Source organism: Agrilus planipennis, unplaced genomic scaffold (assembly GCF_000699045.2).
Source record: "Agrilus planipennis isolate EAB-ADULT unplaced genomic scaffold, Apla_2.0 scaffold20, whole genome shotgun sequence".
Taxonomy (NCBI): Eukaryota; Metazoa; Arthropoda; class Insecta; order Coleoptera; family Buprestidae; genus Agrilus; species Agrilus planipennis.
The window spans coordinates 736,588-750,885 of record NW_020439516.1 but is presented as its reverse complement, the minus strand read 5'-3'; the positions used below and the strand labels follow the sequence as shown (position 1 = coordinate 750,885).

The 14,298-nt window shown below is 35.3% G+C and overlaps 1 protein-coding gene and 1 long non-coding RNA gene across 2 annotated transcripts in view; one reads left to right on the top strand and one right to left on the bottom strand.

The window, feature by feature from the left end:
• LOC108738479 overlaps positions 1-14,298 on the bottom strand; it is a 42,150-nt gene that overhangs the window by 10,078 nt on the left and 17,774 nt on the right. The window lies entirely within an intron of this gene.
• LOC108738451 overlaps positions 1,439-14,298 on the top strand; it is a 24,311-nt gene continuing 11,451 nt past the window's right edge. The window contains exons 1-2 of the mRNA XM_018471872.2: positions 1,439-2,813; positions 3,134-3,406. Coding sequence (XP_018327374.1) covers positions 1,799-2,813; positions 3,134-3,406 — 1,288 coding nt within the window. The 5' untranslated portion in view covers positions 1,439-1,798. The remainder of the gene's footprint in view (positions 2,814-3,133; positions 3,407-14,298) is intronic.

Below are 14,298 nucleotides of genomic sequence, written 5' to 3'. Positions count from 1 at the left end.
CATAACCTTGTTCGCCGAAAAAATTGTTTTTGCCTTCTTTGGAGTTGGTTCCCCTGGTCCAATCCACTGTTTAGACTGTTCTTTGGTTTCAGGAGTGTAGTGGTGGACCCACGTTTCGTCAACGGTTACGAATCGACGCAAAAATTCGCTTGGATTACGCTTATACAATGACAAATTTGCGGTAGAAATGTTTTTTCGAATCAATTTTTGGTCGACTGTTAGCAAACGCGGCACCCATCTTGCACAGAGCTTTTCCATATGCAAATGTTGGTGCAAAATATGTTGCACACGTTCATATGACATCTTACAGGTCTCAGCTATCTCACGCACTTTCAATCTGCGGTCTCCCAGCACTATTTGATGAATTTTTTCGATCATATCTGGAGTTGTGACCTCAACGGGGCGTCCTGAGCGAGGCCCATCAGAGGTGCTCACACGACCCTTTTTAAACTCGGAAACCCACTGCTTAACGGTTGAATATGACGGGGAGGATGTCCCCAGTGTTGAGTCCATCTCTTTTTTAATTTCCTTCGGCGTTAACCCCTTCAAATAAAAGTATTTGATGACAGCACGATTTTCCTGCTTTTCCATTTTTACGAAAACCACAGAGGCGTCTTGTTCAGCGTGCTGTCAAACCTACACTAGCAAGGAGATCGGGCTGAAACTATAGCTACAAGCTATCCAAGGATGGTACTATAGAATGTCACCTCAAGGTAGGCCTAGTGGCGTCATCTCTTGGTTAGGCCGGAAACTTATCAATCCACCCTCGTAATTCACACGTCTTTTTCGAAAGTTTTTCGTGGAACTGCTTGTCGAGACCTCGACCCTCTTGAACATTCGGATAGAGGAAGACGTGGGAGATTTTTAAATGCGTTATTTACAAATGCTAAATTTGGTATTTACCATAACAGTGAAAAAACGGCAACGCTTGGGGAAAATACTTTTTCCATTTGCATTTTCTTCTTTAGTTATACAGGGCGGTAGATTAAATTTAGAAATAAGTAAAGTATTAATCAATACGAATTTCAAAAATTTAAAATTACCAAAAGGACATCGCTACGCTTGGAACGAATTTTGGAAATACCCTCTTTTCCTCCCAATGGAATTCTGAGTTCCCTGCTGCATGACGCTACTTAATATTAGCAGCTTCATAATAGAAAATGTAATCATGTAGTGTAAAGAATTGTGTAATAATGAATGATAAACTCGTGAAACAAAGAAATTGGAAGATTTATAGTCATGCGTGTGCCACCAGCGAAGTTCCCATGGCTTACGATTAAACAGATCCTGGTGAACGACATCGAGGTGGCATTGTAACAAAAAATAAAACAATAAACTGCTTTTCGCCGCCTTTTTAGTGCCTCTAAACCAATAAGAGCCTTCATCGTTTTTTTCTATTCAAGATAAAACAACTTCAGTAGGTACACTTTTAGTTAGCCAATGGTAAATTAGGAGTTTAGCGGCAATTTTTTTTACAAAGACCCCAACAATTTATTATACGAAAGGCAGACCTTGGACTGTCAACTTTTTAATCCTCTTTGCGGTTGGAAAATTAGAATGAAGAAACTCCATGACACCAGCCAAAACACTCTATTTTCTTGGCGATTTTGGTAGTATAGAGTCTTGTCTAGTTTTATCTGAAGCTTTTGTCTATTATTTAATTAATGTCGTTTAAAAATAAAACGAAAATACCGGAACTACATCTGGCGCCTGTGGTCTAAACGGTGGTGATTCACAAAACCGTCCTAACTGTGTGCGTTTTGAAAACACAGATGAGAAATATGCTCCCAGATCTGACATGGTACGTATCCAAAGTAATACGCGTCTTGTACCATCCAATATTACTCAGGATCCTGATGCCGACGGTTTCGTGGAAGTCTTCATGAATCACCCACATACCATGGACACCTCGAGTGGTGCATCTAATTGTCCCAGTTCCGTTGCAACCGCCAAGACGTTGGACACCGAAGAAAGCCCATTCCAAAGAGCCTTACTGGACGGCCTAAAAAGCACATCCACAAATGAGGCGGATAACGCGTTGTTAGCCAACTTAACACCGTCGCAGCTTTTGAAGCATTTACTGAGTGGTTACAGCGAGAGAAAAAGTGACAATGACGATTCGAACGAGTTCGAAGAAAATTTGGACGATGAATCAAACTGCAAGAGTCATAGTCGGAAGTGCACTGAGTCACTGCTGTTGAATTCGGAAAAGCAACAGGTGAATCATAACAATGGACTAATAAATAATACGCGAAACAGCGTCGGTGTTAGTTATAACTTTTCTTCGCCGTCGGAAACTGTTGTTCGATCTTCAAATGCTGCGTCAAACACCAGTGAATTTTATAATCAAGTGCGGGCAAAATGTAGTGTTAGCATGGTTAAGAACTGTGACTTTAAAATATGCAGTGATAAAATTTTGAACGAAACCAGCTACCACACGCCTAATGATAATGATTTATCTGCCAACATTTATGAGTTTAGAGACAATACGCATTCTGCTAGTGATGAAAGCGTTTCAACGGGTTCAGAGCAAAACGGAAACTCGGCCTTTTCACCGCTCAATGATTGTCCCTTTGGAGAAGATACCGTTGACTTTATTTTGTCCGAAAGTGCATTTAATGACGAAAATTCCGTCACGTTTTCGAAAGTATCAGACGAGTTTACTAACTTGAAATGCAAGGAAGTGACTAGACCAGAAAAGGACCATATTTTTTGCGTAAAAGTAAAAGAAAACAAAGTGGGAAAGGCCAAAAAGAACAAACAAGAAGAAAATGACAAGGAGAGTGATGAATCCATGGTTCTTGTCCCTTCAGGTAAATCGTGTTCATTAAACAAATTATATTAGTAAGATTTTAAAATGAAGTGCATATAACAGAGATCATCAATTATTACCAATAATTTAAGCTATAAAGTCATTGTACGATTCCTTATCTATGAATCCAAATAAATTGGATGTTAAACATAAATTCGTTTCTATTTTTGCCTTATTTAACATAGTAGGTAATTCAATCGCTGATTCGGAATTTGTAACATTTCAGTTAAATAACTGAATAAGAATCACTCATTTTTATTAAGGATTTTCCCTGATCAAATTACTTATCATTAGGTAATGATTCTTTTTATTTTGTTTAAGATCCAATTGAGTGGACATCGGGTCATATTCGTTCATGGTTGAAATGGGCAACCAAAAAGTTTAGCCTTTACCCATCTCCTGATCCGAAAAAGTTTCCGGATGCAGGACAGGATTTGTGCAAATTAAATATTAGTGATTTTGAGGCTATTGCGGGAAATAAGAGAAATGCAATATTGCTAGCTAAGCATATAGCTCATCTTCGTCACAGTGTCACTGGAAGGGCCAGTAGCCCATTGAATTCTGCTTGCAAAGTGGATGACGACAATGATGAAGGTAAGATCCTTTTCTCTTTTCTTTTTTGTGTAGAGCTAAACATATATCCTATTGTTTATTTGAAGAGCTAATAGCATTTACCAAAAATACGTATTTGTTCAATTGTATCAATGAGCAATAACACCAATAAGTTTCAAGTAAATTGAATCACAAATACAAACGCTACAACCTATTTTCACCCTTGAAGTTGAATCTTCTAAAATGTTCAAATATGATTAAACCTATTTATATCAAAGAGCACTAAAAGCAGGTTCTAAGTAAACCTTTTGAATCTTTATTGACCCGGGGTGAATTTTGAAATATTCTTCCCTACTTCTTCTATAGGTAGATCATAAAGAAAACATCTGTGCAAAATTTTAGCTTTCTAGGTCCACGGGTTTAGCTTGGGCATTGACGAATCAGTAAGTCAGTCAAGACTTTTCATTAGATACATTTAGATTAAAATCAATAAAGGTGCTTGAGTGAATCTATCTTAAATATAGTTTTAAAGTAGGGTAGGTCATCATCATAAGGTTGTCAACCCTAAGACTTCGCATTTCCCTAAAACTAGAACAACCCACATCCTTAAGTATTTGTGAACAGTAATCTAATCTAGGTCTACCTCTACCCCTCCTAACTCCCATTTCTGCCTCTGGTATGTCTCATATTTCTTATTGACTTCTATAGAGTCTTCTGTTCTCCTATTCTTTCTAATATTTCTTCATTTCTAATATAATAATATTGAGTAGGTTACTGAATTAAAATTCATCCCTTAAATTTGATATAACATTCGGTTTTTTAATTGTGAATACGAATTTGGTACTTAAGTCGTGAAACGTTGGGATCTTGGATCATTATCGATTCCAATTTATATGACGATGACGTTCGATTTTGAATGAAAAAAGAAAATAGAAATACACAAGTGTGAGTTGTTAGAGCTTATAAAAAAGAAGGATGTCATTACAATAACCGTAATTTTCCCCTCTTTTGGTGGAAACTATTAAGGAGATCTATTAGCCAATTCAATGATAAAGGTGATAAGAAGTCCCCGGAGTCCAAGGTTCCGGAACGGCTAAATCGGTTTCGCCGGAAAAACGACGGGAATTGGAAATGATGGCTATTATTTTTCGGAACAGGAATTAAATTAAACCTTTCTGAAAAACCATTCGGGAGAATAATAGAACGATCGTTAAGATAAAAGGAAACAACGTCTATAAACGAACATTCGATATTTTTATTTTTATTTCGTCTGATTTGGAAACTGCCCTTAGCCATTTGTTGTTTTGATTTTGATTTACAACTTTGTCGCTTATATTTTTACCTAATATGAGTGTAAATTATTTGAATAAAATACGTTTACTAGGGTTAAATTATAAATGAATATTATTTTGGGTTAGTTAAATTCATATAAGTAAACTGTTCGTAAACGTCTGCAAATTGATGTTCAATTTTCTGGATGCAACTGGAATAATACTGACATGTGTTTAGTTTTAATTAGTTCGGATGAAAAAATTTGGAAGGCTTCTTCTTAAATCGATCGATCGTACAAAAACAATGTTTCTGTACTTGCAGTCGTCAAAGGACATCATCATTGGACCATCACATGATATAGGGAAATTCGTATAAATATCTTCAGCCTTCTTTCACATGAATAATAAAATAAATGCAACTTACATCCTTTAAGGAGTGTTACACTGCTTCGTTTTGATAGTTTGGTTAATAGTTTAGGATATAGTTTTCGGAGAAGCGGGTGATGTTTTTCAGATAGAGGTTATTAAAAATCATATTCTACACGTTAAACAACTTAACCATTTTCGAATATAAAAAGAAAAATGCAGACAAAGAAAGATGAAATAATTTCTATGTTCGGCAAACATTTTGCCTTACATGTTTATTATTTAAAATAAATTGTATAGTATAGGGCAGGGATGGCGAACCAATGGCACGCGATACAATATTTTGGGCACGTCACTAATGTTTCTGTCATTGGTTCTTTAATAAAGGAATTTTCAGCAAGATTTTCTCACTTCAGAGAATTATCAGAAATACTAATACGAAAGTTTATTATGTACCCTGATGTGACATTTGATAAAATAAATTGACGAATCTGAAATGCAGCTGATTGATTTCCAGTCTAGTTCAATATGATTCAAAAAGTTGTTAGAACAAGGAAAGAGTTACAAATAATTGAAACAGAAAGATCGACGGGTAATACAAGTGAAAATGCTAATAACAAAATTTTGGAAACATGGAATGCGATAAAAAACACATTTAATTTTATGAAAAAGCTGGCATAAGATATTTTAATAATGTTTTCATCAACCTATGCCTGCGAGTCATCATTTTCAGAGATTAATAACATCAAAAACTCGCAGTTACAAACCGTTTGGTAGATGACTCCAGTTGAGCATGCATTTTGCTAAAATTAACATCTTACAACCCTAACATAAGTTATTTGTGATCTAATCTGCAAAAACAGAAGTCACACTAATTTTACTTTAATTTAAATTACACGTATAATTTAAACATTGCAAAATGTTCCTATTTTCTTGTAGAATTTTGACTTGATATTATTTATTATCATTATTTTTCCAATAATCATAGAGACAAAATTATTTGATGGCACGTCTATGACCTGATTAAACTTTTCTTTATAAAAATAGCACGACGGTACTTAAAGGTTCGCCATCCCTGGTATAGGGTTATCGGTTGATTGAGAGATTGGGCTTATGAGACTGTATATCTTTGATCAACACATGAAAAAATAATTATGATATCCGAGACATGGAATAACAATGAATATATTCCATTTTTGTGTGAATAAGAAAGCTCAAAAATGACGAAATAGTTCCTCGTGACACTGTCCACATAACTAATAAAAGTACAGGGATGTTTTCAGTAAAATGACTGAGTAAGTCTAGTGTGAATATATACTAATCGAGATTTTCTATTGATATTCACCGTTTCCTTTTTTTTTTACCACCAACTGTTATAAATAATCCTTTGTAAAAAAGCACCCATTCATTGTAATTTTTCATTGTTTCGTGTACCGTGGAAAGGTCAAGTAATAAAGTGGCGAACGCATGAAGTAGAGTGAAGAGGTTTTACAAAATTTAATTATGCCAGCAATAAATAACTTCACGTCGGTTATCCGGGTTTTGCAACACAGATTTTCAGCCGTTTCTGCGAGCGGATCGAGTACGGAGATAATCCAGTTTTATCCCGGCAGGACCTGGCAGAGAGTTATCCCCCCATTCCTGCCCTCTATCCTCATTATACTGCACAGCAGGTTGCTCTATATTGTTTTCTTGATTACCTGGAACACCCTCACTAAACGCAGTCGTTTGCAACAAACTATTACCTTCCATCGAATTACTACTAAGTCGCTAATTTTGTAACTTAGTCAATTTGGAGACGACACATCCACCCACTACCACCTGCACCCATATATCTTTTTAATGCTTTCTTTCAACCGTTGAACTTTGAGAATCACTTGTATCGATCAATGTTTCTGTCTAAGTCTATAACGTGCACTTTTCATTTTCATCAAAACAGTCAACTAATCTTTACTATTGTATTGTATTTTGGGATATAATGCGTAGTTACCAAATGATGATCTATTTTAGTACATATGTGTATAGTACGCGACAGTTATGACGTTATATGATTACCAAACCCTTAATCAATACAGGTAGTTTTGGTATTGGTCTTATATCTATAAATTTACCTAAGATTGATATTGAGCGACTTTGTTTTCGATTATAATGCATTACTCATGCAGTTTTCTCTTTCGCCAAGCTAATTTTCTTTCCTGATACCAGAAATATCAGATACTAAGCTACAATTTTTCCACAATTAACACCTTTAATATGATGGATTATCTTCTCTGGGTACAATAAATGGGACATTATGAGCCTGATACAGTGCAGGTTTTTCCTGTCACACGCCCTAGATGTGGTACCTACACCTCAGGAGAAATGGAACACCACAATAATATTTAATCTCTAAACTTTATTTTTCTTTTGTATTTCAAATTATCCAAAGGATTTTCGGTATAGAATCTGTCATAGTCTTTATCTCAGTGCATCTAAAAGTGCTGAATTCTTAGTTCAATTCGGTCCCACTGCGAATCTGTGCATTTTGGGCTTTTCCTTGTTTTCCTGAATGGCATTCCACTTCTCTTAATTTTCCGATGTGAAGTCATATATGTTAAACTTTAGAACGTCATCCTAATCCTGGTGTAGATTCACCAACGTTTTCTATTGCACTTTCTCTCTCTTATATTAGTCAAGATCCGATATGTCTTCCTCTTTTTGATAAGTTCGAACAAGGCATTTCTTCCTTAAATTCCTTGAAAAAGACAGATTATTGCATGGGAGATGCAAGGTCCTTAAATAAGTATGTCTGCAATTTTCGCTTTTCACATTCAGTCCACTAAATATCAGATTCATTTTTCGATTTCGATTTTGTACACCATTTCACAAAAGTTTTTCTACAAGAATTGTATTTATACTTGAATAAACACTCAGCAATGACAACCATCTCTTTTAGTGATGGAAAATAGTTATGAGATTTATCTCAAAACTTTTGTTACCATTTTTACCTAAAGTCATCAATTGATTTGTAACATAATCAGCTGTATTATTGTTTCAAAAACTTGCAAATCTCAATATGGGTGAATATTATTGTTATCTATTTTTCTAACAATGGGACGGTATAATTTTTCTATTAAACGAACAGTTGGTAAGTAGCCTCTACATCTACTGTGATCTCTGGTAAGACAATTTATCAAATGTGACTGGGTGTTCGGTGATGGTATTCATAATTTCATTCTACATTAATGCCGGGGTCATTAATAAAGGGGCATTATCTCGACTGTTGAAACTTCGGAAGTTTCTCTAGTGTCAAGGAAGGAACTGGAGAACCCGGAGGAAGGAAACGAGAGTGAGAAAAGGGAAGGATCGTTATGTGTATATATTTCCTTTATATCGGAGCTCTTGCTGAATATAAAGTGGAAAGAGATTATGGTCCCGGGGTGAGAGACAGACGCCCTTTGCCAACGCGTCACGACCTGCAATCTTGAGGTTAAGTTCTTGAATTTTCAGCGGGAACTTACGATTTATTAAATCATAAACAGGATAAAACAGACATCTGGTTCAGCACACAAGTACATATACGAGGGTGGATTGATAAGTTTCCGGCCTGACCAAGAAAAACAAGGTTTTTAAAAATTTTTTTTTTTTATTTCTCAACATAATCTCCTCCAAGGCTGATACATTTCTCATAGCGGTGTTCCAGTCTATTAATGCCATCTCTATAGACTGATTCGTCAAGCTCCTCAAAATAACCATTTACAGCTTCGATTACTTCTTCATTGTCCGCAAATCTCTTACCGCCAAGCCATTTTTTGAGATTAGGGAACAGAAAATAGTCACTCGGGGCTAGGTCTGGAGAGTAAGGAGGGTGCGGCATCAATTCAAACTTTAGATCGTTGATTTTAGCCGTCGCAACGATTGACGTGTGCGCTGGTGCGTTATCGTGATGAAACAAGATTTTTTTCTTCGCCAGATGAGGTCGTTTAATTTTCACCTCGTGGCTCAAACGTTGCAATAAGTCTGCGTAGTATTGACCAGTGATAGTATTACCCTTTGCAAGGTAATCAATGTATATAATACCTCTTGCATCCCAAAAAACAGTAGCCATAACCTTGTTCGCCGAAAAAATTGTTTTTGCCTTCTTTGGAGTTGGTTCCCCTGGTCCAATCCACTGTTTAGACTGTTCTTTGGTTTCAGGAGTGTAGTGGTGGACCCACGTTTCGTCAACGGTTACGAATCGACGCAAAAATTCGCTTGGATTACGCTTATACAATGACAAATTTGCGGTAGAAATGTTTTTTCGAATCAATTTTTGGTCGACTGTTAGCAAACGCGGCACCCATCTTGCACAGAGCTTTTCCATATGCAAATGTTGGTGCAAAATATGTTGCACACGTTCATATGACATCTTACAGGTCTCAGCTATCTCACGCACTTTCAATCTGCGGTCTCCCAGCACTATTTGATGAATTTTTTCGATCATATCTGGAGTTGTGACCTCAACGGGGCGTCCTGAGCGAGGCCCATCAGAGGTGCTCACACGACCCTTTTTAAACTCGGAAACCCACTGCTTAACGGTTGAATATGACGGGGAGGATGTCCCCAGTGTTGAGTCCATCTCTTTTTTAATTTCCTTCGGCGTTAACCCCTTCAAATAAAAGTATTTGATGACAGCACGATTTTCCTGCTTTTCCATTTTTACGAAAACCACAGAGGCGTCTTGTTCAGCGTGCTGTCAAACCTACACTAGCAAGGAGATCGGGCTGAAACTATAGCTACAAGCTATCCAAGGATGGTACTATAGAATGTCACCTCAAGGTAGGCCTAGTGGCGTCATCTCTTGGTTAGGCTGGAAACTTATCAATCCACCCTCGTACACTAGCGGCAAGTTGAGAACCAAATATGAAATCACTAAAGGGCAGCATCATCTTTTGAAAAATTCGTACAAATATCTTCAGTCACCTTTTCGCATACATAATTAAAGCAAAAGTCCAACAATAGCAATTAGTAGTATTTCAGCGAGCGGTGTTAATAATCTTTGTTCGAATAATTTTGAGAATTCAGAGCAGTTTTCGTAGAAGTAGGTGATATTTTTAGATTTGTAGGTGATATGTTTTTCATCTGACATTGGTAGGACAAAAACTTACAGAGATGTTATAGAATGTTATACAAACATAACACAGATTGCCTTAAGAAAAATATTAGTTTGGAATTTTATAAACTAATTAGTTCCCGACTAGAATTTTGAAAGGGGTGCAGGTAGGGTTCCTAAGTGGGTAGCTCACTACCCCTTGTGGGCTCCATGAGGTTGCTCCCTAGAGCCTTGCCTCATTTGCGCATCATAAGGAATGTCGCATGTGGTCCCAGTGGGTAAGAATTATTGCTACCCGATTAAAAATTTACGGAAAAATGAACTATATTATTTGTGAAAAAGATACAAAATCGAATGAGAAATATATTTTACCAATGAGAAACTGTTCACTTTTACATATGTAGCATCTTCACTAACATTCAGATAAACCATTTTTTTTATCAATATCTTATTATTTTACAGGTAGTAATATTTTCATTGTTTGCAGAAACTATAGGTACCTACATTTCTAAATATTTAGCATTGCATGGATACGACGTATAAAGGGATTTGTAGTAGTTTTCCACAAATTTCAATACAATTTATATCTCGATTTGGTCGAATATGTGCATATATTACTTATTTGTAAAATATGTTTGCTCTTAAGTAAGATTATGTTATTGGGATCTTTTGTAGTCAATAATACTTTAAATTGGAATCGTTTTACTGTTGTGCGATTTGATGAGTCTGGTTTCAGTTGCCTTATCAGGAAGTACACTTGTTGGCTCGCTGCAAATGTAAAAGATTTCATTGAAACGACGACATAATTGGGCAAGGGAATTGTTACCATTTTTTACAAGTTTTTTCATTTTACCGAAAGTATTTCCAAACAGATTTGCCTTATTGTGAGCCCCCATAAGGCAGATTTAGTTGTAAATTTATACATGTGTTAGATTTGCCCCTTCAGACCCATGTGAAAAACTCATAAGACTATTCTCATTTTAGTATCACACCTCTTTTGGTGGAATTTTCATAAGGATGTGGCGAAATAACTCTTTTTGTTTTTTCTGTGTGTAAATATTTTTTCTAATTTTATTTCATTTCAATTAATATTTCATTTCAAGTAATATTTCCTTTCAGTCTAAACTCTATTGTTCTTTCAATCACTTTTACCTGGAAATCCAACTTCAACCATACCTGCATGCACTCCCATACTAATATCTGGTTTTACCCTTAATTGCTTTCTCTTGAATTCTGTACTATCTAATTCTGTGTATTCCTAGAAACTAGTGTCTTCACCCTCTCTCTCACTACTTTTCCTTCTAGAACATTCTATCAAAATTACTAACAACCCTATCCTATAAATACTCGAAAATTTCTTATCTCAAGAGAGTCTCTCGTCTACCGCTATCACCACCATTCGTAAGTGCCTTTATCTACTCTGTTGTATTGTTGTTATCTTTGTTATTGTTACTATTGTTGTCTTATCTTGTTCTTTCTATTACTTTGTTCTTGTTGTATGTTTCACTTCTTGTGCCTTTTGTTACTGGTGTTTTCGTTTTGTTCTGGTTATTATAAATTGTTATTTGTTATTATTAGTGTTTTTTTGGTATTTAAATAATATCCACCAAAAGACACTAAAAGGAATCTACGGGAAAATCCCTATATCGGCATGCCCCTCATTAAACACATGAGGCCCACACGCTACGTAGGGCATGCCCCAAGTCGGGTTGCTGACTTGTTCGGGTTAGATTTGCCCCTTCAGACCCATATGAAAAACCCATAAGAAAATCCTCATTTTAGTATCACCACTTTTTTTGGTGGAATTTTCATAAGGAATTTACGGGAAAATCCCTATATCGGCATGCCCCTCTTTAGACACATGAGGCCCATACGCTACATGGGGCATGTCTCTAGTCGGGTTGCTGTCTTATTCAGGTTAATTGGAGACCAAATTTTTTACGGCGTGGCATTCTGGCTATATAGTTATTAGTTATACAAAAGGATTACCTGTCCTTCTTCTGAAGTGTTTTTTCTACAAATATCAGAACTTATGTAGAAGAAGTTGTACATAGACATAGGTGTCACCTCTTGATTTAGTTTGTTCATACGTAGTCATCTAATATTTAATACGAAATTTCGTTGCAAATCCTTTAGAAGATCAGGTTCGTTTACATTGAATGGGTAATAGGAGCTAAGTTGTCCCTTTCGGCTCATAATATCATAATATTGCAGTCGTAGCAGCGAGACGGGTCGAGACTGACACCAACATTTGACTTTTAGATGATCTCCTGCTGTGTGGTAATCCAACGGGGCGCTCCACTTTCGTCCTACTGACTTTTCTTCAAATGTCCTGTACCCCCCTTCGTCCTATACCTAGCTGACATATAGTCTCATGCTTGTATAGTATATATTATTTGTTAATATTTAATATATACCTAAACATAATAGATCAGGAAAAGGGATTAACTAATTTTGTATGACGATGAAGTATATCAATTATTTTACGTATTACTTTTAATTACTACATTCATCTTAATTCTATTGATATTCTTTCTAATCAATTTTATGGTTTTATTTGTTTATTTCTAACTCTACATTAGTAGACAAACCCTTTCTCATTTCAGTTGACCTAATACTTTATAAATAGTATCTATTTAGAAAGCAAAAATGCAAGCAATACTGCATGAACCTAATGAAATAATTTTCATTGAAATAAAAATTTACTTAATTTTAGCTTAATGATAATATACAATAATCATAACATAAAACTATTTCAATGTTTACCACTGGGTAAAATACTACTAAGTATAATTTTTTATAGAGGGGGGTGCGCAAAATCCTGACATAAACAAATCCCATATTTATTGAGGCTTTTGATTCAGTTTATGAATGCTTTATATAAAAGGACAATGAAAAATAATGCTTTGTTTAATTGAAACGAACTTTATAACTCAAACAATAACTTCATATTGTATACTACCCTGTTAATTAGTTTAGAATTGGCTGTTGTTTTCTGATGGTGTCAAAAGAGATTAATAAGGTTTCCTTAAATGAAACAACTAAATTAGGTAAAAGGAGAATCGATTTTTTAAAGTGTTTTATCTACACTTTGCAATCTTGTTCTTCTTAATATTAAAAAACTCAATATGTTTAATAGAATCATCAGTTATCTAATAAGATAAAATAGCTTCATCTAAAATAATTTATTGAGAAAAACTGATCAGAAATGCTATCAATTTTACAATAAGAAATCAAATGCCACCATCAAATTTCAAACGCAATAATTGTTATCACATTATCTACGTAAGTATATATCGCTCTGATTCAATTGTAAGGGGTAGATACCCGGACGATAAAATTGTGGAGGGGCAGTCGGTACCCACACACGTATACATTTTCAAGCCTTCAGCTTCAGATCCTTTCTGCTCGTGAAACAAACAACATCCCCTATCAAACATCTTATATGACATTATTGTAAGCAAATATCCATTTGGTACCTACTGAAAAGGGAAATATTGATGTTGTGCTAATATCTAACTAATAAGTTCGGGTGTTAATAAAAAAATCCGGGACATTCAGGCATTCTTTCTTCCTTTCATCTTAAAAACGGAAAAGTTGTGTTGGTGTCGGAAAATGTACACCCATCATATTGATGGGTGACGTGGGGCTATTACCATGTGGAGACTTCCAGGGTGTAGCCCCGAGGACCTTCTGGTGGCGAGAAGGATTGCCGAATGTTCTTATCCGGCTGTGCAACACAAGTTTCACCATTCAGCACCCGGTATGCTTTACAATGGTGAGTTAAAAACAAATGCATTGGGGAGGTATCTATCGTGATGGTTTAAGTGGGTGCATTACAAATAAATAGCCAATAATAAGTTGTAAATTAAAAAATACCTAACCCAAAAAAGGCATAATTAATTGTTATTGATAATTAATGAAGGAAAAACATTAATTATTTATCATTATAACAAATAGTATATTTATATTTATCAAAGTTTAATTTGATATCAGACATTAATTTCTTTACTGTGCAAGCAATTTTATATAAAATTACTGAAAAAGCTTTAACAATTTACGCATTTTTACCTAAAGTTTGTTCATTGAGTTTCTTTTTAAAATTTTCTTGTTTATTTTATGAAAAATCTTTCATAATTTAATTTTGTCTAACCCAAATTTTATCAAATAATTATTTTGTAATATATTTAATAAATGAGTTACTAAAAGCACATCACCTAAGGTTT